The following is a 27580-nucleotide window of genomic DNA, read 5'->3' on the forward strand; positions in this document are numbered from 1 at the left end:
CACAACCACTGAGCAAACAAACTTAATGAGTGTATTAAATTTAGAAAAGAAAAATGTCTCATTTTAAACAAAGAAGCATTCTTAATACCTGCAAACAGACATCTAATCTGCAGTAGCTGTGATGATTCAATGAAAAGGAAACTTTTAGAACAAATGAAAAGGCTAGCATTGAATTCAAACAGTTTTGTGTTAGCTTCCAAAATTTACACTAACTGTAATAACTCAATATATTCTCTTAGCATTTATCTTAATAATGCTCAAAACCCCAATAAGGTTCGAAGTCGCCAGTTGGCACAAAAACCCTTTACAAGAGACTCCATCTAACACTTACCACTTTCTTTTACAAGCAAACTTGGAGATTTTCAGATGCACTTTAGAGTTGCTGAACTACAGAATTGCCACAAGCAGGTGTGTGTCCAGGATCACATTAGTGGAGACTTTCTCCGTTCCCTTGCCTATATTCAATCTCTTGCTCTTCCCAGGATCCTCTCCTATTTCTTTTTCCTTATCTCCTAGATACTGAGGAAAATTGTCTCCTGCTCAAAATGTGTCTTTCTTCACCCAATACTCCATTAGTGAGTTATTTAAAGCTGTCTTTTGATCAGGGAGCCAGTCATGAATCTGCTCAGTGACTGAGCTACTGAAATATCATTAATAATCATTGAAAGTGTTCCATGCTATCATATACAAATCATAACCTATACAATTTGGTCTAATAAAAGATTTATCCTCCTCTGCTAATCTTGCTTCTTAAATTATGATAACATAGCCATTAAATACTTATAAACATATGCTCTATTTATTTTTAAACCCACATAAGTTACAGCCATGTAAGTGAGCTTCAGTCACACAGAACACTAATATAAGACAAACAACAAAGAATTGCTTATTTTAGTACTTCATATATACTTATTTCAAAATACTCAAATTCTGGTCTCTGCATTTCAGATTTCCCAGCAGTTACAACAAGTCATGAATCTGACTGTTCTTTACAGAAGGAAAATCCTTTAAGCACAGTACTTTGTAATGAAAAAGCATGCCATAGTCATATGATTTTTTATTGAGTGACTACACATTAATTATTTCTATAAAGATGCAATTAATCAAAATTGATTCCTGGAAATCATCTAGAAATTCTTAAACATTTATGCTGTAATAATTTCTGTAATTTTAATAAATCTGCATTTTTGACTTCTCCTAGCCTATCAATTCTAGCAAGCAATACATAATTTCAGATGTACTGCAAAGGATCTCTACCTGAATTTGGCCAGTATCCATAAAAGTTCAAGTAAAAATCAAGCGCTATCATCAAAACAAAGTAAAGGTAAAGGAGTAGAAAGGGCTGCATTTAGGCTGTGAAATGTCTCATGTTGAACTTGGAAAACATTATACCAAGGCAGCTGCTAATGAAAATAGCCAATTCTACTCCTATAGGAGAATTCTTTTGCTACTGTTTACTAAGATATCTGAGGGAAATAAGACTGAAGAGGTAGAATTTTCAATATGGCTTAAGGACTTGACTGGTACTGCAATGTGTGTTTGGAAAAACATACTTGAAAAGCTTGCCTAGTTTTTTGGGGGTGTTTGATTTTTGGGGTGTTTTTTTGAGGGGGTTTATTATTGAAAAAAAAAACCCCACCAAAACCATTAACTTGAGGCTAGTTTCTGGAACCCATATCTAGTTCTTGCCTCATTAAGACAGCAGTCTTCAGAAGCTTCTGTGACTAGGTATTGATTTAATGTGTAAGGCTCCTATTCCTCAAAGCTTTGATTCAATGTCTGATGTTTCATACAATTTTGATGTACAGGGGAGACCTTTCGGTCTTGCTCAAGTGAATGGAAATTTTTTAGTATTTTCAGTGAGATCAGAATTTCAGTTGCATTTGGGGATTTCCAAGGATTCTTAAACTGGTTAAAAGCATGTGTAATTTACATGTGGACCTCGCCCCAAAGCTTGGGCTCAAGAAATAACACTACCATCTTATTTATTCAAGGACTTTTGTTTTGTAGTGCAAGCAGTTTATTAAAAGCCACAAAGCAAACCAACATTAAGATCAGAATTATGGTTTTGGTGATTTCTTTCCCTCTGCAGAGGTACTATTTTCTATTATGATACATCTAATCTGCAGCACATTTCAAGATTGCTCCAAGTATGAGTAGTATGAGAATACACACACTTACTGGAACATTAAAAATAACCTTCTGACGTAATTCATCTAACTTCTTAAATTTCTTAAATTAAAACTAGTAACTGAAGAAGAAGCAAGGTTAAAATTAAAGAAAAACAGACTTCAGGCTAAATTTCTGGCAGACTCAATTGCTTTGTTGACATATAAACTAAGGTATTCTTTTATCAAAATCAAAATTTTGCTTATATACAGCTTTTTCTCAGGTTTTTCTCTTTTGATTATATACAGGACATGACATAAAACACTCCAATTCTTCTAGGTTTAAGATTACTTTATGGAATGAATTTAATAGTAAATTTAGAAAAAGTAACTGGAAACAGAAGTAGCAAAAGAGAAGTAAGAGGACAAGATCAATCAACCATTAAAATGACTCTGGAATGCAACCTGATGTTTCCAAATTATTTTAATTTAATTCACCTATAATGTATAAGCTTTCTATTATTTCACTTTACTGTAATTTTAATTGCTAAACAGACCTTTTACAGACATGAAAAAAAGAAACCTAACAGAAAAGAGAAATGCATCATGGGCCAAAGCTACCACTTCATCAACTTTTCTTTGCCGATGAAGTTTTCATATTGCTTTCTATATTGAAAACTATTGTTGCAATGTAAAAATAGAGGTCATAAAATAAGACAGAAAATATTCTACCAGAAATGTTTGCTGGACAGAACTTAATAGCCTAAAGATAAGTTTGATTTCTCAAAATCTTTTGATGGAAATGAAGGATGTGGGCAAGTCACGCTAGCCTCAGCCTATCTGCTATAGCTGGCTCTACAAACGGCAGATCATTAGACCTCCATGTAACCAGCTGCCTTAAATTTTAAATTCCCAGCTCTGCCTTAGCTCTGACTGTGGGCTACTTTTATCACGTCTGTTTAACAAGGTCTTAATAATATTTTTGCTCATAATCAAGCATGGTACATCAATACCCAATGGAAGGTACAGGATTAAAATTTATTGAGAACTGTGATGATCAAAGAAAAGAAGCCTGTTCCAGAAAAGGTTGTCAGCGGTGAAAATGAGTACAAAGCATAGATGTCCCTCCAGAGGCTGCCTGAACATCGATAGATCCAAGCTCCATTTTTTGAATTGGATTTGAATTCTAAGTGTAACTATAAAACACTCCAGAGACGTAACTAACAGAGTTCCAAAATAGGAGGAGGGTTGAGAAAGAAATTATTTGAAGGTAGAGAAAGGAGAAAATTGTTTCCAGTGGGACTTTTTAAAAATTACTAAGTGATGAGAAACAAGGAAAAGAAAGCTGTCCCAGTTATTCAGGACTGCAGAGATGGGAAAGGAAAGAGAGAACATAGACTGGCAGCAAACGTATCTCTGAGGTGCTGGAGACAGAAAGCTGAAGTCTCTAAAGGAAGAAGCATCACTGTTGAAACGCTGAGCCACGAATGCTGTAATTTTGAATTGGCAAGCACTGCAAACGGGATCTTGGCATGTGTCAGTGACACCTTGGCACGTGTCAACTTGCAGCATCCAAACACCAGCAAGCCTCAGGGCCCCCGCGTCGCTGTCAGCGATGAATACTGCTTCCCAAAGCCATTTCAACAACAGACGCCAGCAAGACGCAGGGTGTTCTTCTCCCCCGTATTTTTTTAACTTTCTGCAGGTGGCGGCTTCTAAGTTCACCTGAACACGGACGCAACATCCACGATTTACCGGCTACCACATATGGTCACTGAACATCCCAGGGCGGCTGGGGAACAGCCGGGAGCGGGCCGGGAGGGAGGGGCTGCCCAGGGCCGGAACGGCTCCTGCACGAGGGGCCGCACCGGCCCGGGGCACGGGGAGACGGGCACAGCGGGGCACGGCGACACGGGCACACCGGGGCACAGGGACACTGGGACAGCCCGGCCACCCACAGCCCGCGCTTTGCCGTCCCCGCTTCTCCCTCACCCGTCCCCGCCCCTCCCTCACCCGTCCCCGCCCCTCCCTCACCCGTCCCCGCCCCTCCCTCACCCGTCCCCGCCCCTCCCTCACCCGTCCCCGCCCCGCGCCATCCTTCTGAAGAGGAATATGACTACCATTCAAAAACAGTATTAAAGAAAAACAGACTTCAGGCTAGATTTCTGGCAGACCCGATTGTTGTTTTGTCGACACATAAAACTGAGTATTTTATCAAAAGTCTGCTTATTTTTTTTTCTCTTTTGATTACATACAGGACAGGGCATAAAAACCTCCAACTCTTCTAGGTTTAAGATTACTTTATAGAAATAATTTAATAGCAAATTAAAAATAAAAGTAACTAGAAAAAGAAAGAGCAAAAAGGAGAGAAGTTAAGACGAGAAGATCAAGTAACCATATATTCATCTGGAGTGCAACTTGATGTTTCCAGATTATTTTAATTAAGGTACCTATAATGTATAAGCTTTCCATTATTTCAGCTCACTAGTTTTAACTGATAACAGATCTTTCACAGACATAAAAAAAAAAAAAAAAAAACAAACAGAACCAGAAGAGAAAAGAGAAGAGCATCAGTGGGTTCCAAGCCGTCCCGGTTCCCACTCCCAGCCCTGTCCCTGTCCCGGTCCCGGCAGGACGGGTGTGCCCGACACCGCCGTTGCGCGCGCGCGCGCCGCCCGGGCATGCGCAGTGTGCGGACGGTGCGCGGTGCGGGCGGAAGTTGCGCAGGCGGCGGCGGAGCGGGACGGGCACGAACGGGGAGCGGCGGCAGGCGGGGAGCGGTGGGTCTGCGGGCCCGGTTGTACCTCCCTCCGTCCCGCAGCTGCCCTGCACACGGGCTCCACGGCTTTGGAAGTTCTTTCCGGGCACTGAGTAAACCGAAAGGGGAGTTTTGTTGGTAATACGCCTGTGCTGATGGTCTCGGTTTTAAGAGTCTTGGCTTCTTGTAACTGGTGGATTCACTTTCTGAAGCGATTAATTAATACCGTGTGACGTGTGGGATCTGCAGAGTAGCCCTGTCCTCCTGAGGCCGCTACTTTTCAGTGTGTTGCTGCTTTCTAGAGATGAAGTACTAGAGTTGAGATATTAATGACTGTGTGAGAATCCCTTTTCCTCAGGTAATGTTTGATTGTAGTCTATTGACAATGTCAGATGAGTAAATTTTAATCTGAAATAAATTTTGTTTCCTTAAGAAACCTAGTTGTACTCTAATGAAACTAAGTATCACTTGTGTAATTAATAGTAAGGATATACTTCCCAAAAAAAGACAAATGCCCGAAGATCTGCAGCAAGAGCAAGGTGAAGCCTTGCAGCCAGGGCAATAAGATGTGTCACGGTACTGACTTGATTTCTCCTTCTATTTCAGTTAATCTGACATGATATTTTCACCTCATGAGAATTCTCAACTAATAAATTACAAAATTAGACCTTTGAAAAAAGTCTAGCCAGACTGCACGCTTTGTTCACTGATGGTCTTGATTTCATTAAGACTGCTATGTGACAAAAGCTTTGTCTTGTGATGGCAGCTTGGGTTTGTGGTAGTCTGTACTGCCTATTCTGCTCAAGCTGCAAATCATTATTTTTATGGCAAACGTTGCATAAAATATAGCAAGAATGTATGGCTGTGTCTACAAGTATGTGCGTTTTTCTAATGAAACATGACTTATTTCATAATTATTTTAACTTTTGCACAGTTAGCCTGAATATTGCACGGACTAGTATTTATGTTTACAGGGACTTCAAGTACCTACCACTGTGACTTACCACATTAGTAAGATGCTGATGCTCTTGGCTATTCCTTCGTTCTTCGTGAGACTTCGGTGAAGTTTCCTTCAGAAGTCCACAAAGTCATGTGTTTTATTCTCTTTGGTTTCCCAAAATGACATTATTCTCTTCATGGAATTTTTGTGTATGACTGAAGTATTTCTTGGTAGCAGGGAAAGGATTAAATTTTCTAGAACATCAAGGATAGGGCAGAGCAGCCCATAAGAGTTAAGACCATAGCAGTCCTCAGTGTTACATTTCACTTGAGTGATGCATATTGCATTCTCTTTGGGGGTGTTAAACTGTGAGTTACATCCTATATACAGTATATAGTCTACTTTAAACAGTCTACATTCTTTCATATAATTCTTTGTTAAAATTGTTAAGCTCTCTGGTTGCTCACTCTCCATATTTTTGTCACTTTAATTACTGGAAGGCAAAAGGTATTTCTAGTTCAGTCTTCTTCCTGCTGTGTGTATGTGTTGTGTCACTCTTCTTCAAGGAGTGTCCCATGCTGCTGTCTGCCTTTTCTGCAGTCTCTGTTGTTTTTGTTTGGGTTTTTTTTCAGTATCTATCTTTATGCATCTCTCTTTACACCATTTACGGGCTCCTTAGGCCTTAGGCTCAAGTTGGAATGATTCCTGTCAGTGTTAGTCAGGCTTTTGAGAGCAACAAAGGTATTTGACACTCATTTTCACTTAGCTGCTCTCCAGATGAGTTGGGGACACCAAGAACAGCCCTAACAATATCTTCATGTAGATTTTGTGAGCCAGTGCTCTATCAGTTAGTTTTGGAAAATTTACTTTTGTAACTCTTAGAACTGGATACTCATATCTTTGGTTTTTAATTGCTGAGAAGAAGAATCTGAAAGCTGCAGAGATTAGCAGTTAGAACACATGACCTTAGTTTTATATATATATAGGAGTTTAAGATCTGTAAAAACACCCCACTTGTTTTCTACTAGAATGTTATTCACATAAATTCAAATTATAACAAAATATAATTCTGTTATTAAAATATAATGCTCTGTGTTCTTAAGACATCATCATGGGGAAAATAAACAGAAAAAACTATTTTTCACTGCTAAGTAATGTAACAGAGAGAAACAAGATAAAAAAATTGTTATTCTGTTATGTTGTATTGTATATATATGGCTCATTATACTGTTGTTTAACAACAGTTGTTGATTAACTTTGAAGTTGACTTTTTCTAGGTGGAATAGATCAGCTTCTCAGTCTGCTAGAATAAAGTGTGAAGTAGATACTTTGAACTGAAAAGCTGTGTAAATCTTCTAGTTGCTCTTTCACTAGAGACTTGAAATCCTAGTAGGCTAATGACAATGCTCTTGTGGTTTGGTGCATGTTTGAAAACATACAGACAAAGGCATCGTTTTTAGGCTCATTTAGTAATGTCTTACAGAAATCCTAACTTCTAATACCTCACTAATCAAAGCAGGAACAGCATCTGCACCTTTGTAGCAGGCTTTTACTTCTACTGAAACAGGCAGAAATTGGAACCTGTCTGGTGCTGTACATCTCAGCTCTGTGCTGTCATAGGTTGACCCTGGCTGGAAGCCAGATGCCTGCCAAAGCCACTCTTATCATTCCCCCCAGGAGGACAGGGAAGAGAAAATACAACTAAAAGCTTGCAGGTTGAGATGGGGAGATCACTCACCATTTACATGGACAAAAGAGACTCAAAGGAATTTAACTTGCTGGTCATCAAATCAGGGTGGGATAATGATAAATAAGAACAAGTCTAAAGACCTTTCACTCACCTCTCCTATTTTCTGGGCTTAGCTCCACTCCAATTTCTCTACCAGTTTCTCTCCCTGAGCTGTGCAGGGGATAGAGAATGAGGATTGTGGTCAGTTCATAATGCTTCATTTCTGCTTTCTTCCTCCTCATGTAAATTGGAAGCTAGGAAAAAACAAGATAGTCATCCTGTGTGTGCCATTGCAACTGAGACATCCTCAAACCAAAATATTGATATGTCATGAGTGACTGTGACTTCTTGCTTATATCTGCTAGACAAGAATAACAGCACTGGGGGGGTGTTTCCCAGAAAATGGGGAAGGAGAAAGAAGGGTTGCTAACAGCCAGAGAAACAGTCATGAGTTAATAGTGAAGTCTGGTATCTTTGGATACTGGAGTAACAATAAGGTAGATTTTTGAATTTTCTGAAGAATAATGCACTTTTTAAAAGAATGTGCATAATTTTGCACTCTGCACCTCTATGTGCTGACTTATGTTTGTAACTTATGATGGTCATAAGAGAAAGTCTTCACTGGTCTTTCCATTTTGCAGTGGTTTCCCAATTCCATTTCATTATCACTGAATATTTTTTGGGAATTCAGTCTGCTTAGCACTGCAAAAGTTCTTTTGAGCTATAACTGAATGTAGTTTAAGCTTTTACTGAGTAGAATGCCAAGTTTTTGTGTCCGTTCAAAACTACAGAAAATATTTTCTTTCCTGTTCTTTACTATCATATAAGAATTGCTAAACTGTTTGAAATTAAAGCTGTGGCAATAATGCTGCCATCTGGATTTTCAGAAAACAGAAAGCATTTTTTTGCTTAGTTTATTAAAACTTACTGGAAACAGAAGATTGATAATGTTGTGGCTGTTCTGTAGATACCCACTTGAAATAAAAATTGTACTGTAAAGACAAAGATACCCCCAGAAGAAATGAGATGACAATGTAATGAGAAAATACGCCAATAGCTTCTCATTGCTAGATCACTTTTTTCTATTATGTGTAACTTCACTGCAATAGATTACTCTTTGAAGCTCTCCCCTATTCTCAGCATTATAACACTGTCACTACTAATTTATTTCATTGACTTTTAGCACAATGAGGGCAGACCATAGATGACACAGTCATACATTCCTTATCTTATTCCGAGTGCCTTCCATGCTTGGAATCTGTAGATACCCATCTTATTTTTTTATTATTATTTGTTTCATTACTTGATTCATTGATGAAAATTTTGTGATCTGTACATAAGCATCTTTTGTTCATTTTAAGTTAAAATGACAGATGTTTTAATTTCTTGCAGTCGAATTTTCTTCTAGGGAAGAAGCTATTTATGGAGACTGTCTTTGACCTTGTGCTGGGGAAGGAGTTATTCAAAGCCTTTGCATGGTTTTTATCTGCATTTCTATATAAAATATTAACACTGTTTACATTACTCTTTGCATTTATATGCATTTCTATTTATTTATATGTAAATAAATATTTTATTGTCATTTATGGTGTTTTGGAATGTTTGAAAAATCAAGTAATTTGGATGGCAGTCTATTTTCGAGGAAATGTTACTTTCTTCTTGCTTCTTATGATACTAAGAGATGAGCCCAATCCCCCTGAAATAGTTTTACATAATTAAACTGTCTTGTTATGAAATAGGAAAATAGTCCCCTTCTGACTGCGGTGCAACTTCTAGTAACTCTTCATTAGAACAAAAGAAGGAGCTTCAGGACTCTTTTTATGATTTTTGTTTAGATAAAGCAGCTATGCCTGTTCAGTTGCTGAAAATCATTAAAGGACAGTCTGAGATTCCACTACCAAGCCATTTGCAGAAGGAGAATTTGCAACATTTGCAAGAAGGCCGTGATCACACCAACAAATACATTCAGGTAAACTGACCAGTAAAAAAATTTTGTCTAGCTTTGAAATAGCTCCTCTTAACATTAGCAATGCACTTTTGTATTCCAGCTCAGTTGGTGACCTTCTGCAACTTGTGTGTCTTTGTGTTCATCTGTTGCATATCTTTTAGCAGTGGAAAATTATGACCATTTTGAACCTAATTTCATGTTGCTTTTACCTTCATTGATTCACAGTCCTGTCCCTTTCTCTTACGTTATCAGACTAAAATTTTGTAGGAGTTTCTCTTTTCAGAGTTTATAAGCTGTGGACCAATTTAAAACACATTAATATGCAGAATGCATTTCTTAAAATGGAGGGATTGTGGGAGGTTAAGTGGTATTTTGGTATAAAAAAAAAACGTAATAAGCACTTCAATCCTGTTAAAAGATCAGAGTAAGTGAATTGAGAATAACTGATTACAGGGTAACTAAAAAACTTCTAAAGTAGTTTTCCTTTTGTATGAAATAATGCAATATCCAGTTTTATAAAAAATGTTTGTAGCAACTATCAGCATCAAGGCACAATTAGGTTTTTTATAATTACGAAGTGTGCACTTACATTTGACAGTAATCTTAAATATATTTCGGATTGGAAGTACAATCCTGCGATACTAGTGAAATGCAGAAACAACCTTTTCCATGCCTAAAACAAGTGTTCTCAGTAAAACGCAGTGTCAATTCTTGAGTGTGTTCTTTTTTTATCCTGTTTAACTTTTTTTTTGTCTGTGACTGAGAATCATTTTAGGCATCACTGATGCTTATGTGTCAGGATATCAGCATTAATTCAGGCTTTCTTTCAATCTGTTAATTAAAAAGAAAAAAGGGGAAAAGTTAAAGCAATCTGGTTCTGTAGAAAACCTAAGTTGTCTTGAATCCTTAAAAAAATGGCATAAGCGTTTTAAAAATATGAGCTGAACTGATCTAATGTATTTCTGTATCTGAAAAAGCACTTTTGCTACCACAGCTGTGTATTCTCAGTTCCAACTCTAGTGCTTATGTGACCCTGTGATCGAGGCCATTCATGAGAAGGAAGCTTTCAGAAGACTGTCCTTATTGCTGGAGAAAGGATAATTTTCTGCTGCTCTCACTCTGCACTGGTTCCTTCTGGTGTCAAATGGATGCCAAGAGTGGTGTGCTTCGGTGTAGCGAAGGAGCAGAACTACCCTGTCTGGCAGCAGGCAGCAGTTGAGTGGTGTAGGAGGTGATTTGATTGAGAATGAGCCTCCCTCAGGTCTTGTAAAGGAACAAATGGAAACATCAATAACCATTGCTGCTAGCAAACAGGGTTTGTTCCTCAGGGTGTAGTTTTCTGTCCCTGTTCACCTGTATGATATATAGACTTTCCTGTTTTGAAGAGGTATGTCTGCAAGCAGCTCTGACATGGAAGAACAGGGATACTTGTTCAGAAGAAAGGGGTGAAGGAGATAAAAATGCATTATAAGTTAGAAAATCTTTCTGCCAAAATAAATATTTCTATTCAGAAAGCAGAGCAATTACTACCAGACTATGATCTGAAGCATACATGCAGTGCTCTAGCTGATTCTGAAGGGAAGAGTATGTAGAATGTCTTTCTCAGGCTTCTGCCTTATGTAAAGAGAACTTCATGCTGCTGCTGACATGGATTAGTAGGTGACTAAAACAGCTTGGCATAAACAGCACGACTGAGAGTTGATAAAGCTGGTGCTAATGCACCATTAAATGTGAAGGAAAATCCAGTTCTGCAGGCTGAGCTTGAAGTGAACCTTAGAATGCACTGATGTTAGGTTATCTTTGTGGTGGCACACTGTCACTCTAGACCTGCCAAAACAGGGATCAGGTCCTGCTTTGACAAGGGGGGAAGGGCAGGGGAGGATTTTTATGAAATGTGTTCTGGCAAAAGCAACAAAAAACATTTGGAATCCTTCTGTCTGACTTGTGTGCCTCAGTCCTTTCATTCTTCTGTGTGTTTTTATCTTCCTGGCACCTCTTTGAAAACGGCAAACTTCAAATTGGTAGAAAAACAGCACAAGCAATATTTGTACCTCTTCAAGTCATCATGTTCATTAACTAAACATGATGCCTTCTCCTATTAGTTCATCATCCTCTGGATTTTGCTGTGGCAAATCTGAACCAAACCTGAAAATAAGATGCCAAAACAGCTATAGAACCAAATTGAGGGAGCGAGGCCTTCTCAGGAAGGAGACACATGCAGTAGAAGAATTGTACGTGGTTGGTTTGAGAGTGCATCTAGTGGCATGTGGAGTGTTTTGGAAAGTTTGCTTCTGAACTCAATAAGCAGTGCAAGATTTATTAGGGAAGAGTCAATCTGAGTAAATTTTGCTAAGGTAGGTTCTTTTGAAGTTTGAAGCTCGAGATATTCAGGCATGTGGGGAAGGCAGTGGGGCAGTGTGAGGAAATGGGTAGTAGCTGGGGAAAGAGAACTATAGCTTAGGTGTTTGGGATACAGAGGAAAGTGGAGGGGCCAGACCATTATAGCAAAGAATGTGATCCCAGAATTTGAAAACACTTTGGAAGGTACTGGGATGTAAAAGGAAAAATAAAAAGTAAAGATGGTCAAAAAGCAGTCACTATTGCATCGATGAATTCCACTTTTAAGTAGTGTGCTGGTGCAGATTGAAATTTCTTACTAAGAAAAAAATATATATGTAAACATTGAGTGTTCCTGAGGTGACTGTTTCATTGCAAAGATTTTATTATAAGAAAAATTCTGTAGTTTTTTATTTACCTGTGACAATTCACAGTTCACAATTTTATTTACCTTTACAATTCACAACAATCTCAGCAGGAACAAATATATATATGTGTGTGTGTGTATATATATATATATATATAGAGTGAAAATTTAAACAAAGCTGTAATTTTGAAAACAAGAAAGAAAGCTTTCTGTTTTTACATGTAAGTTCTTACTTTTCACAGAGAAGACTAATGAGTTTTATAAGGAGATTTAATTATCAAAATATTTTGGAAATCAGCATCTGTAAATAATGTTGAGGTTTTGTGGACTGGTATTATTTCTTTATAAGAGATAGTAAAATCTTGTTGAATTTGATTTGGATTACTCCTCAGTTAGCACATCGTATGACAAATTTTACTGTGAAAGGCCTCTGGGGTAACAATTCACTGCTGCATATTTTATCCTGATTTGGTTTAAGCAAATTACTAAAGTAAAACTATAATTTACCTGTCTGTCCTCTTAATGTTGCATTTATAGATATATTGCCCTGCTCTTTTTTTGCAAGAAACCTTTTAGTCTATTTTTGTGTTATTTGTTTAGCTTTTTTTTAAGCATTTTACAGAGTCTGTTTTCAGTATTTATATTTTTCTTTATTGAACCAATTTTTTTTGGTTTTATCATTGAGAAGGTAACAGTGCTTTATCTGCCATGCTGTGAAAGAATACACTTGACTGACATCTTTGGTAATGCAGATGATAACCATATTTCTAACTAGAAGTGTTACTAAAGAGGTGTGAAATGTTAACATCGCTGAAGTTGCTGATTTTTGCTTCATTATAACTTCAGCTTCACAATATAAAGAATATTTTGAATTAATCATTAAATCATAGCATCTTTTAGAGCATTTGTATTATTGCCTAATAAGTAGGACATGACCATTTCAAACCTTTGTAGTACTCTTCTCACAGCTGTATTTTTTTTGTACAGAACATTATATTTCTTCATATGCTTCTATTATATCTTGAATGTGATTTTATTCTGATATTTGTGTTGTAATCCTTTTCCAATATTTTTGAAGAAATTTCTGTATCTTTTAAGATTTTGATCACTACCTCTTCAGATGTCTTTCAGGTTTTGTGCTAAAACTAACGTTTTTTGCTATTTTTGTAATAAAAGTTGCATGTACAGTTCCATAGCTACTGTCTTATTTTACTATCTTATTTATGTTTATCATCTAGCTGTAGCATCTAAATAGTATTGACATATAATACTTTGTTATATCTCCAGAATGTTGCTTTTTAATGCTATCTATAGCAGTTGTTTTTTGTTTTTTTATTAAGAATGTAGATGGCAATTTAGGCTTGTTCCTTAAATTCTGCCTTTATCTTACAGATGTTAATGCTGTTACCAGCATTTCAGTAACTTAGAGGCATAAAGTCTTAGTTCACAACATTTTCTTTTATTTTTTGCTTTGTAGGGAATAGTTACTCTTTCCTATCCATTAACAAAACTCAGAGATGGAACAGACTTTTTCAAGATTGTTCTTCAAGGTACTACATTTAAATATATATTTTTAATTTATAGTATTACATTAGTAGTTCCTGCTTTTGTATAGTGTTCAATAGAATGTAAGATTTAAAATACTCTCTAAAACTGTTAATTTTCTACAAAAAAAAATTAAGATAAACTTACGCCAGGTGAGTTAACGGAAACAATGCAGTCTTTATATTTCAGTAGACTTCTTGTTGCATAACTTTTTAAAAGACTGTCCTTGAAATGTATTAGGTATATGTATAGCTTTAACAGTGTATTTTCAAACTGCTTATCATAAGAAGGACCAAGGAAATTGCACATATAATAGTGACCACATAATATATATATATATAGCATATACTGTGCAAGGGCACATTTAGTATAGGTCAGTATTTTGATTAGCAGCAAAATATTTGTGTTTCATTCTGTTTTAATTTAAGCACTTAAGGAAATTTCACCTGACTACTCAAGTATTTGAATACCAGTAGCTAGATTAGCTCTTTGAAGGATAGGTCCTCTATCTGAACTCTTTGCATTGTTCATCATGTAATAAATGATGCAAAAAAATAATACATTCCTTTCCAGCCTTAAGCTTGTCATCCCCTCCAGTCAGGAAGGTGGAGGAGGTAATTTGTCAGGGGTCTGCTGCCTCCTGTGCCTGAACAGCAGTCCTGGGGTGTGCAGATCCTTCCTGTTTCTGCAGTTGTGGCTGGTGTTAGCAGAGGTGTTGAATTTCTTGGGACCCTAGCCAGTCTCCCTGCTGGCTCCAGGGTTCTCAGAGGGGTGCTTAACCTCCTGCTTAACCTCCCTGGGTCTTGCTGATTTCAGTGACTGTTCAGGAGAGGAGAATTTATGCACATTCTCCATGGAAACATAAGTTTGTACATCTAACAGTAAAAAGTAGAAAACTTAAAATAACAATATGATTTCTGCTCCAGTCCTCCTGGGAGGCTATTAATTAATATTTCTGTGTCCTAGAATATCTTCAATTTATAATAGATTCTACAATAGGATCTGTGTTAATGTGACTGCATAATATTTCCTTTCTAACACTATACATTGAATTAACCAAGTGGAAATCTTTTTAATTTTTGTTTAATTGTACACTGGTGTACAACATTCACATTTTAATCCTCTTACAAAGAATATTCTGGGCAGCATACCTGTAGTTAGTACATTTCCTGTTTGTACATTAACTGTAATGTGTTAGACTGTTGATCAGCTTGTTTTGTAAATCTCTTTCCACTGCTGTTTAGTTTTGGAGAAGGTATAGTGATTTGAATCAATTTTGCCTTTTTTCCTGTAGATTCGGATAACTTGTGTTCCCAGATCAACAGCATCAGTGTTTTAATATATGGAAAAATGGCAGAGGATTGTGCAAAAATTATACACCATGGGGTAAAAAAAACACCAAGACTTATATACATATATATTCTTGTCATAGGAATTGTTTTTCACAGATATATGTTGACTTCTTTTCTTGTCTTCTTTTATCCCTAAAATTAGAAACAGTCTGTTCAGTCCCTTCAAATCTGTAAGTACAAACTAGAAAGAAAAAAAAAGTATTTGCTTATGTAAATTATTTCTTACACTAATATTGAAATAAAACAATTCTTTTTATCAGTGCTGTTTACCTAGCAAGCAAAGGATCATGAATATGGATAATAGAGAAGTCACTCATTTATATTTGTATTTTGAATGTTTTGCCATTTGATAAAATACGTTTTACAATTAAATTAACTTAAAAGACAGTTATACTAAAAGATTAAAAAAAAAATAAATTCAAAACTGTCCATACAGAGTTGTTTTACTGACTTGGTGCCAGTGTCTTGCTTTGTCAGAAATAGAAGTTTGGTTAGATTTGCTCCAGGTAAAAGACTTAGACAAGTGAGCCTATGAGTTTCTGAGACAGTGTTACCGCTAAAGAAGGAAAACAAGATAAAAACAATTATCTCAGTCTTTTTATAAGATTGCAGATCAATTTATTGACATGTCAGTATTAGCCAAATATGAAATTAAAATTAGTATATGATGCATTATGAGCTCATGTTAGTGCTTTTCGATTTGTGATACAAATTCACACTAAATCATAGAATGGTTTGGGCTGGAAGGCACCTTTAAAGGTCAGCCAGTCACAACCTTCCCACCACAGGGAGGGACATATGGGCAGGGACATACTTCACCTCTTTAGATTGCTCCAAAGCCCTATCCAGTCTCACTTGGAACACTTCCAATGATGGGGCATCTACAATCTCTCTGGGTAAATTACAGTGTTTATACAGGTTTTTTTATTCCAAGGAATTTTGAATTTTGATGAGGAAGCTGGGGTGGAAAGTTCCTGAACTAATTTGCTAAATGTGCAAGCTGCAGAATCTTTTTAAATTTGGTGAACAAATCAGTTTTGTCCTGAAATACAAATGTTGAACAAGGCACTGAGCAGCAATTAGAAGAGAAAAAGATCATTACTAAAGACCTGGGTAGAAAACTACAACCCACAAGCAACAACCCTAAGCTGAGGTGCTTTAAAATGTCAATTTGTTCTTCCCCAGAGAACTGAGCCTTCGTGGTCTTCCCTCATATCTCAAATGAGATTTTAATTTTGGAAGAATATGAATATGAGATGACAATGATTTCTGAAGCTAGCAGAGTTTCATAAAAAGTCCCATTTTTTAGCCATTTAAAAATTACTTCAGTAAGGTCTAGTACTGCTTATTTGCTGTATGCCATTTCAGATTTTAGTATTTTTTAATTTCCATATCATTCTTGGCATACTAGAAGAAATGTAGCAAAGTAGCTGGGGGAGGAGCTGGCAATTTCCAAAAATATGAGTAACCATATTGTCTCCTGAGTCTTCTCGATCTGTAAAAGAATAACCATCAGGAAAAATATTGTCTTTCCTGTATTTCACACTTTTTGAATGAGGAAAATAGAATTTTTTTTTGCCATTTAAAGGTATTGTTTGAATCTCATAGTTTATTTATGCAATGCACATCTGTTGACATGAATATCCACCAATTTCTATAAATAGCTTTGATTCCCAAGCCAATTACAAGGTCTTCTTAGCTAAAGGTGAAATGGAAACTAATCTAGTTTGAAAACTAATTAAATATCAAGGCACTGTGCAAATATTATGAAATTTTTTTTTGCATGTTTAGAAACTGCAAGTCACAACCTGTCACAGTTGACTGTGAATTTGTAAAAAATCTGAGAGTGTATCTGTTCTTTCTACCTGTAGAACTAGATATTGAGGTTAGTGCTGTCTTCCTTACGGAATTGCACAGCCCTTTCTCAGTCTGAGAGGGATTTTGTTTGGTTTTTTTAATGTGGTGCTACATATGGCATATGTATTACATGAGAATAATCATCAGTGACCTAATGCTACTCAAAATTTTTTTCATTTGTTGTCAGCCTGTTAAAGGGCTGAGTCTATGTAATTCTGAAGTTCCTTCTGACACAGGAGAAGTTACCTGTACAGAGCTCCAATCCTGACTCAACAGCCACATCCCGGAATGTTGAGCAGTCTACGTTCTAATAAAATGCTGAAATGGGAAAAACTTATAAGCAAGGCATAACTTTTTAGGTAAAGGTTGATTTTACTGTTGAAGGAACATTCTGGTTAGCATCAGCTAAGAGTGAAAGTCATTGTACTAATATCTGATTTTGACAAAATTCATGGAGTTTCCTGAAATTTTATTCATGTGTTTCTGTGTCTGGAAAGACTGAAACAACTTTCTCGTATGTTAGTAGGACAGTCTGTTAGCGGTGCAAAAAGAATACTGAGTGTTCTAATTGTTTTGCCATGTTTTAACTTAGCTTTGGCTTACTCTTATGTTTATATATTATTTTTTAGTCAAAGTATATATTGTGACACTACCTGAAAATCACCATGCCCTAAGTAGTTTCATTGTGAATTAAACTGTCTGATTAAATTTATATTTTCTGCAGATTTTTCCCCCCAATGTTTTAATAACTACATATATCACTGTCACTTAATCTAGAAGCCTTTTTCTTGCACAAAACATTAAGGTTTTAGATCTTAAATCATTTAGCATAGCATTGTCAGATTGCTGAATAGCAAAAAAAGTGCTGTCATAGTGCAATATTTGGCTAAAACTGTCAACTTTAATCAGAAAGATCTTTTATTTGTTGTAAACAAATAAACACATGAAGAAAAGTTATTCAGTAAAAGTTTATGGAAATGCTTTTGGTAGAAGCTTGAATAGAAATAGGCTTCCAAGTCTAATGTGTTTATTGGAATGGAGCACACTGGCACAGGCCAGCTAAACAGTTCTGATAACAGGGGGAGCTGACTATAAAGAAGATTTACATTGTATCACATAGCTATCTTAATCATATCTGATTACCTAAAGATATTTAATGTATTTTCTATCTTGTCCTCCTTTTTATTTTTTTCTTTGTTTTTTTCTTTTTGATTTGGTGAGGTTGCTGCTAAAACCATGAGCTGCTTCTGGGACTTGCCATGTACCCTTTAAATCCTCTTTTTCTTGTTCATTTTGTGGTGTCTGAGGAACTTTGTACTGACATGAAAATAGAGTTACAATTGCTTCCTGTGCCAGAATCTCAGCAGTGATCCCAGAGAAGTTTGTAAGGTCTCTTTTGCTAAAAGAAATCTACCTCTTGATTGAACTAGGTATTTAACCCTTCAGGAAGATGTTGGCCTGGATGTTTGGTCCAGCCAAAAAAGAGTTTATAGGAGAGTTTCTTAAAAGTACAGCTGTAATTCAATGAGAAAGAAGCTCTAAGAAAAAATGTTTGATCACTGTTGGTGTGACATGTGATTTTTTTTCTACTTTAGTTAAGCTAACCAGAAAGGAGTCAGTCTTCAGTGTATTCAAAGAGGAATGATTCTCTTGCTTTATGCAGTGTGAATCTTCCTCCTTAGGCTTTGTCAAAAATAGCACTCAGTTATAGTAGCATCATGGGTGTGAAAATTTTAGCAGAATTAAAAAGAAAAGCTTTCTGGCGTTTGTTGTAAATATAAATTCCATGGGTAAAAGAACTAAATTGAGAAACTTAAAGACAGATTTTACAATTTGTTCAGGGTTGTTGTTTCTTCAGTGTCTTGAGACTTCAGAGTGAATTTTCACATCATATAGTCTTAAAATAGAGCATGTGTTGGAGTCTGTAATTTTCTGTTTATTGCTCTGTTCCCATAGGAAACCATGATAGTTGCAGGATTTAAGGTGATAAAATTGCCTACAGCAAGAGAGGATGGTAGACATGAGTGTCACCTGGAAGTGTCTGAAGAAGCTGGATCAGCCATTTATGTATGTGCCCAATTTTTTAGTTTCCAAAATGCTTATATTGACATTTTGCTTTATAATAGAAAAAAACAATAAAACCTATTAGAAAGTGAAACGGTACAGATTATTTTACCATGTTAATCAGGAAACATGTCACGTTTGTGTCTGTGTGCACATGGAATTTTATAATAACCCTAAACAAATTATTTTCCAGGTAAATTTCTACTTGTTGAGTGCATGAATTTGACTTCAGTTGACTTTAGATAGATTTCTAGAGTTGTTTCAACTACTCCTGTGCATAACACATTTCAATAATGCAGACAAGGCAGAGGGTGCAAGAGTGATTTCAGGTCTATAATTTTTAGTTTTCTCTGGTCTATGAGTTTACTGTTTTAATGCAAATCATTAGTTGTTGCCTTTTAAATAGATGGAATGCTATAATCTAAATTTTATACAGAGAATTATACCCTTTTGTCCTGAGTAAAATATTTGTTCTTTTATGCCACTCTCACATCAGTTCTGTTTAGCCTTATCTGTACAGTTGTTGTCTAATTAAATCCTAAATTTAAGAAAAAAAAATATTTTTTTTTTTTTTTTAAATCTCAGGCACTTTTGTTTTTTAATTGACCTCTACAGGTAATTAAAACTTGGCACACAGCTCAATGAGAAACAAAATTATTTAAAATTATAGTGCAGATTGTATCCTGCATTCATTATCTGTTGATGATGATGATGATATAAAGGTAAAAAGAGTATTTTTCATTGAAGATGATAGATAGCAAAACCACCCTGAGCCTGAATAGGTTTGTGTAAACTAAAAGTGTCTAAACTTTAGAGTCTACCCAAGGCCTTTAGCTGAGTATTGGCAAGACCTCAGACACTGTGCAGCCCCCTGAATGCCTGGGTTGTGCTGTTTCTCTCCTCATTGACCACAGAATGGAGCGTGTGGCACTTTGCTTGGTGACAGGCGTATTGGATGCATAATAGCATTCATACAAATGACTTCATGTGTGCTTCACTTCCTCAATCATAACTTTTCACTCAGCTGTTTAAAAGTAAAATCAGTTTCAGGGATGTAGCTGAGGTGGAGAGCAAAAGCAGATCCCTAGCAGGAGTTGGCAGTGTGGGGCAGGGAACTGCTGTGACAGGGGCTCTGTCACAGGGGCTGGGAAGGCAGCTGAGCCCTGTGTTCCTCACAGAGAGTGGGGCTTTTCATCAAATCACCATGATTAGTTCTTTACAAGACCGTACATTGAAGATAAGTCTGGCTTACAAGTAAGTCTCAGAAAGCTTAGGAACTATCTTTAAATACAATTTATCCCATTCTGGTGAATTTTTTCTCCCAAAGGAAAGTAATGAGTCACTGAGAATAGATCTGCTCTAAGCATTTACATGTACATACATCTTTATGTAAAAAACCTTAAACCCATTTCTGGTCTTTGTTAAGCAAGTGCATTTTTAAGTTTGTGGCCTCCAACTTTCAAATGCTACTCTATTAATGTCACCTAACATATTCAGCTACATGGCTTTAGAAAACGTGTGTATTTTTTTTGAAGAAGCTTTTATCCTAGTGTAATTGCATTAAATACTTCCTTTTCTTCTGTAGCTAAAATTTTACTAGATTCACACATGATTCTTCTGGGAAAAATGGCTGTAGGGCTGGTTTGCATTTCCTTACAGTGTTGTATTTGCTTTAAAGTTTTCAAATGTTGTTATATTTGCAGTATTATCAATTTTGTAATCAGAAAGTTTGTTATTTTTTCTCCACAGATTTGCGTTAAAGCAGGAACAACGGCTGCATCAGAAACTGCATCTGTGGTGAGTTTGTATTTGGGATATTATTAAATCACATGAGATTAACGGCATGTAAATAAGAAGGTGTGGCATTCATTTTTGCTCCTGTTTAATTTACTTTTGTTCTCTTATCCCAGCAGTCATTAGCTTTTATTTTTGCAAATAATATACCTGGAACACAAAATAACATTTGAAAAAAGTAGTACATTTTCTATACTTGTATAGTTCCCATCTTGATCTCCAAACGGACTTCATGTTGCTTTAGGAAATTTGAACTAGAAAGGTTCATTGATTTAAATAAGATTGTATGCTTGTGTTGTAAAACCAAAAAAAAAGGAAATATTAAACTTCCTTTGTTTTAAAATCAGACTTCCAATACTGGTCTTAACGTTTGTTTTGATTTCTGTTTGGAGCAAGCCCTTACGTGTCTAAATTAAAATTCTACAATAAATAGTATTTTAAAGACAGAGGAACTGATTTGTGAAATTGTAATGGTCTTTATCATGATTTTAAAGATTCAGTACCAATGGTGATAGAGCTCATTTTGAATTTTTACTTACAGTCTCGTTTTTTCAGTATAGTACTTGAAAACGTAAGTTATCAAGCAGTTTGAGAGAACTTCTTTCTTTAAAAGAATCTAATCAGCATATATTACAACCTTAAGATGAGAGGAGAATAGTCCTTAAACTGTAGAATGTAGCCCCTAATTTCTCAAATCTGCCAGAATTGTGGTATTTTAATCAGATATGCACAGTGGCTGTGAGACATAACCCCCGCACCAGCCCAAGACAAGGAGTCTGTACAGTGACACTGCCAAGCAGAAATACAAAGCTATTTATGTTTGTGCTTTAAAAAGTTCTCTGGATGGACATGTTAAAATGGATCAGTAAAAAAGTCTCATTGTTCTTTATTGTAATGACTTCTGCTCGCCTGGTTCGTGTATTGAAACTTATTCAATTAAGTGGTTGGCTTATTGTAAGAAAGATGCAATCCCAGAAAGAAATTAAAAGTCTTGTGTGCTTTCGAGTCTCAAGTGAATAAAATACAAAGAAATAGATAATCTTTATTTCTTTAAGATGAAATAATTATGTCTGAGGATAAATGATGTTAAAAGGCAAAATTCTATGTGAATGTTTGAATAATTTTTTCTTTTGTTCCCTCATTGTATCATGCCTTTTCAGTCTGTTGCTCCAAAATATGTTTATACTCCACTCAATCATCTGAAAGATGGAACTATAGTGAACTTGTATGGTGTTGTGAAATTCTTCAAGCCTCCATATATTAGCAAAGGAACTGGTATGTACTATGTTCAAGACATTTGAAATCTCCTCCAGCTAGAATTGTTCTTATTATGTTTGTTAAAAATCAACCAAAACAACAAATTCACCTGATCCTTTAACCATAGTTTTGACCAGCTAATACCAAGGAAAGAGAAGAACAAATAAATGAGAGATACCAGTCACTCTAGGCAGATTGGTGAAGACAGCAAATTAAGAAGGTTCTTAAAGGAGATTTGTCATTTGTCCAGCTACTTTAACAAGACTTTGGGCAGCTGAGGATGTGGAACATCTTAAGTAGACAAGTGCTGATTGCTGGAAATCATTAGGGCAGCCATTCTTTCGACATATATAGAAACAGTGAAGTTAAATGCACCAACTTTCGAAGCAGCATGTCTCTGAAGCAGCTAGGAGAGATTTTTTTTCTGCTGAGTCATTTGCCAAGTTAATCACTTCAATTTCTTAAGTAGTAGAAATTTATTAGGGAAAATGATTATTTATTTAGCAACTAGTCCTTGCCTAAATGTAATTAATAACTTCCTAATATGTCTTCCCTATATATTTTCAGTTGACATTATTAAAATAACACAGTGTAGCTAACACTAAAATAGTATCAGTAGAGAACAGGGATGCAATCTGATATTTCTTATTTATGAAGATAGTTGTAATTCACTTGCTACTTTATAATGAAAATCTCTGAGACAGTTTTAATCAGTCTGGGGTTTTGAGTAAAAATATTCACTAATCAGTCAAATATTTCAGTGTTGGTTTTTGATTTTTTTGCATTATCCAGAGTGATGATTGCTTGAGAGGATACAAAATGGTCAACGATTGTTCTGCATTGTCAGGGCACAAAGTGGGTCTTGTCAGAAAATTTTGTGGTTGCTTTAGATCTGGCCCAGTCCTACACCAATGCATTCTCTGTCTGACACAGTAATAATAGAATCATATAATTTTTAGCTGGTGCCCACTGGAAGCACAGAAAGTGGGGCCACTGTGCTTTATCCACATGGATTTTTATTCACTATATAGGTACGTTCTGAGGTATAGGATGCTGGTCCTTCTTACACATATTAAGGCTTAAGGATGAGGCCTTGCTCTGTGTTCTCATTAAAGGTGGGTACCACTGGACTGGTGCCTAATTTAATCTGGTTGGTTTATATAATGTATAATTAAAAGTTCATCATTTCCATTGCCATGATTGCATTAGATGAATGTTAAAACACTGATGAATGAAATGAGTTTTCATTATGTTTATAAATTATTTATTACAGATAAAGTTGTTTTAGCTAAGCACGCTTTTGCTTGAGGCATATAGTCTGAAATGTCTGTATATGAGAGCTTTATGAGTTCTGAAAACTGTCCAAGAAAGTGCTTTGGGTCTTGCTTGGTACAAGAGACAGGCAGGATTTTGTCTGCTAGAAGAGCTGTTGGAAGTGTTCAAAATTATATTCCAACTTTCCTTCCCCAGTAGTTTATGAGTCTCTAAGATATTTTAAATTTTTAACAAAGATTATATTCTCCTCTCTCCCCTCCCTTAATCTTTAGGATATCTCAAGTACTTAACCTTGAGATTTAATAGAAAAGAGAAGTAAATAGAAGAAATAAGAGTAGTGTCTTTGTAGTGTCCAATTACAAAGACTATGTGCTTGACCATGAAAGTTTTAGGACGTTACAGCGTGACACCTACTGTTTCCCCAGCCCTTTGTTTTCATGTAGATATTGGTCAGTATTTTCCATAAAGCAAGGAATAATGAAGAATCCTTGCTGCTGGTTAACAGTGTCACAGCATGAATATCCTGTTTTTCTGAGGAAACCTCCATCTAGCATTTTATCATAGGTGCATGCAGTCTATTTGTATGTCACATGTTCAGTTAAAATCTTATCCTACCTAGACATGCATGTAGATTGCAACTATTTTATTTTTATGAAATATTTCTTAGAATCAAGATTAATAAAGGATAGCAAGTTGTAAAAGATACTTCTAAAAAGCTTGGCCGCTTCCAGGTCAACAGTTTTACATGCCCAAAATGCAGATTAAGAATCAAATCAGATTCTTACAGAATTTTTTAAGTCCTTAGTTTTATTTTTATTTTCAGTTTTTATTTGATCTTGAGCCAAGTTAATAAAACAGCCCAGAATTTGTTTAAAATTATGTAGCTGAAAGAATGAACTCTAATTTAAACTATACCACTTGGTTAACTTGAATTACAATAGTCAAATTTTAGCAAGTAATAGCAAACCAACTTTACACTGCAAAGCAAACCCATCACAGAATGTTGTGGTATCCATTTGTGAGGAAGCAAACTTAAACCTGTAGTAGTTTTTCCTTCAAAGTATTGTATTCTATTTTGGGGGTTTTTTTCTGAATCAAAATGTTGAGGATTTATTTAAGTTTTGCAGAACAGAGTAAAAACAGTTGCAGAGGTAAAGGTAGCAATTTAATATCTGGACCCCTAGAGATTAGAATAATGTTTTCCCTTCTGTTCACAGTGGTTTATATGCATTTCTTTTTTAAATAACCACTCTTTCTTATCTTTAAGTATAGAAGATAAATAAAAGATACTTAGAGGAATTAATAACAATAGTAAATAGTTGAATAAATAATTAATAGAAATCTCAAGACAGTTACTTTGATCTACAGTTTAAAAATTACAGCACTGAAACATCTGTTTAGCCAGATGCTTCTGGTAGTTACCAAATTGTATCTCTAAAGCGTATCACCGTGTTAGAAATAACAAGCCTTAGTAAAACAGTTTGGTTCTTCAGGGGTTTTTGTTTTGGGTTTCTGCAAAATGTATTTGTATGTACATATATATATATATATATATATATACACATAGAAGTGTGTGTACATTTTTATTATTTTTTCCCTGTCTTGTTGAAGTATAAATGGTAAATTAACTAGGTCAATTTCTTGGTGTTAGTGCAGACACTTGTGTATTGAAAGGCCTCAGTAATTCTTGAAAACAGTATTAAATGTTTCATTTAGTTTTGAAGAGAGAATAATTTGCTACAATAATCTCTGCCTTTTTTGTATGTATTGAAATAAAAGAAACAGAAGGCAGTCTTTAATTAGAGTCTCTGACTGCTAACAACATTGCCCAAAACCTTTTTATCTCTTGGAATGGAGAAGTTACTGGTTCAGGGTAGTGTGTTTTCCACTAAATGTTATTGAGAAATAAATTTGTGATTGCCCAAAAGGGGATGTGTAATTAGATCAGTGCTTTCCACCTTAACAATTTATACAAGCATATTAGTCAGGAACTGCTGAAGTCCTCAGTAAAACTATAATAAATATTTATTCAGTAAATTCTAAACAACTTGTTGGTCCTACAGTATCAATAGCTACCAATCTGGAAAGCTTTTTTAGCAATTCTGGTTTTCTTAGGATGACTGAAAAATGAGATGGTATGTAAAGCTGTGGGGTTTTGGGTTTTCGTGTTTGTTTTTTATCTATCTGTACACAATGTGGAGAAATGCTGGATTTCTGCTCATGCTAATAACCAGCATAACAGAGATTTCCATAAAAGATTAGAAATGCTATGGAATTGTGAAAGGAAAGTTGCAACCTGAAGAATGAACCTGAACTGTCATGATAGTGGAGGCAACTTGAGATTTTCAGTAACTGTTACAGAGCTGCAAGAGATTTCTATTTCAAACTATTTAAAGGACCTAGAAGCTTGACAGTCAGCATTCTCTATACAGACCTTCTCATATTTAGTAATAGTTGTGGATTTTTTTATGAAATGAAATAAAGAACTCATTAGCAAATTATAGCAATTGTATTTTTAAAGAACAGTAAGGACTAATCTGGAAGAATATAAGAAGCATGTAAGACACATGCAGACTATCACACTGTACTTTCATTTAAATTAAACATGAGTTATGTCTCCTTGTTTTTGTAACAATTGTGGGATATTACAAGCATCCTTACAGGTAGCTGTCCATGGCAGGTGGTTCCTCATGTAATGTTAAGCCTAAGTGAGAATACCCCTTCATAATAATTAAATATATTTAAAAAAAAAGGTAAATGCAGTTTGTAGTTTTGTGTAGTGTCAGCTGAAATTCAGTGCTTTTACCAAGACAATCTAGTATGAAAGTAAAAGGCTTTCTGCCATAGCATATAAATTTGCAGAACTGTGCATCCATTGTGTCATATTTTTAAGTCATGTTATTCCAAGTAACATCTACCAGTGGTAAAATTATTTTAAAGAAAATCAGTGGATTTTTTTTTTAACAAGTGGAGTGAATTTCTGTAGTAACAGAAAATTGACTCCAATATGTAAACTTCCATTATTTATTTGTTTGTTAGCTAGGTAATGAAGGGATTTTGCTTTGTTGGAGGGTACATTGAGAAAAATCAAAAGTGTGACCAATGGCATTATATTGTTTTGTTTAACTCTAGGATATTATTTAAATTCAGCAATTCTGTCTAGCATTTGACTCACTATTTTTTTGGAAAATTCATTTTTTTTCAGTGAATTCATACACTGATCTATAATGCTAGTGTGGAATATAGGAAACAATTTTTACATTTCAGCTGAAAAAGAAAAGGCAGGTGACTTTTTTGTTTTAACCTTCAAAAAGGACTTTGTTGAATGAGGATTTCATTTTAAAAAGTCTTTAAGCTTTGTTCTCAAAGACCTCTAATGTAATTAAGTTTATAGAAGTGATGTTTTGAGGTGATAGTAAGGAATGGAAGTCTAAAGTCACAGAGACAGAGAACCTCTATTATGTAGAAAGTGTTTCCTGGCTATGTAAAGCAAGTGTACTATTTTATACTGCTCTGACTAGGATGATTATCAGTCCTATATGATTATGCTAATTACACAGCAAAATTGAGACAGTGTGTTAACTTCTACCATTAAATAGGCAGCTGCACATGTATGAAGCTGACTAGGTTGTATAATCACAGCATCAAAGAGTAACCACAATTTTAATGTGGAATTTTTTTGCTATTTCCCCTTGATTCTGATGTTGGATTATATCAGTGCGCTGTAGCATGTTATTCTTCATCCCCAAAGGATTGTAAATCCATGAACCATATGGGTTTTTCTTCTTAATTCCTCATTTTGCACATATTTGCAATAGAACTTTTAAGTTAACCTCTAGAATTCATACCCAAAGAAATACATCAGTCTTTGGATTACAGGAGTAGATACTTGCAGTTTCGTCAGCCAGTGACTGAAGTTTATTCTTGACATTCCTAGTATAGAATTTCAAAATAAACTCCATATGGACCTTGTGCCTTTGGTGGGAGTGTGGAAAAGTGATCTCAGCAACTTCTGAATGCAAAAGATGATAATTCATCATTATTGAGCCTGTGTAAAAATCCTGGGAAGGATGAAGGGTACTAGTTTTGTTGAAATACAGAAGGTTTTTGTATCTGTAGGCAAAGTTTTATTTCTTGGTAAGCCTTCACTGGATTTCTTTCACCACTTAATTCAGTCAAATCATTAGGGCATTTAAACTCTAAGCTTAAATGATAGGAAAATTAAAGGGGATAAGTGCTGGAAACAGAG

At 35.6% G+C, this 27580-nt stretch overlaps 1 protein-coding gene across 9 annotated transcripts in view; it reads left to right on the plus strand.

Annotated features, from left to right (window-relative positions):
• Nucleotides 1-4823: 4823 nt before the first annotated feature.
• The window catches only part of POT1 (protection of telomeres 1), a 63334-nt gene continuing 40577 nt past the window's right edge, over nt 4824-27580 (plus strand). For 3 of the 9 annotated variants that reach the window (XR_015286218.1, XR_015286217.1, XM_086886961.1), the window contains exons 1-8: nt 4824-5224; nt 9371-9504; nt 13665-13737; nt 15027-15118; nt 15227-15254; nt 18898-19008; nt 20755-20802; nt 21960-22074. Coding sequence is in view for 3 of the 9 variants with exons in the window: in XM_086886961.1 (XP_086743087.1) it covers nt 15075-15118; nt 15227-15254; nt 18898-19008; nt 20755-20802; nt 21960-22074 (346 nt within the window). In the remaining 6 variants the exon portion in view is untranslated. The remainder of the gene's footprint in view (nt 5225-9370; nt 9505-13664; nt 13738-15026; nt 15119-15226; nt 15255-18897; nt 19009-20754; nt 20803-21959; nt 22075-27580) is intronic. The other 6 variants (XR_015286215.1, XR_015286213.1, XM_023918569.2 and 3 more) reach the window with 2 other exon arrangements.

The sequence above is a fragment of the Cyanistes caeruleus genome, chromosome 4 (assembly GCF_971803275.1).
Source record: "Cyanistes caeruleus chromosome 4, bCyaCae1.hap1.1, whole genome shotgun sequence".
Lineage (NCBI taxonomy): Eukaryota > Metazoa > Chordata > Aves > Passeriformes > Paridae > Cyanistes > Cyanistes caeruleus.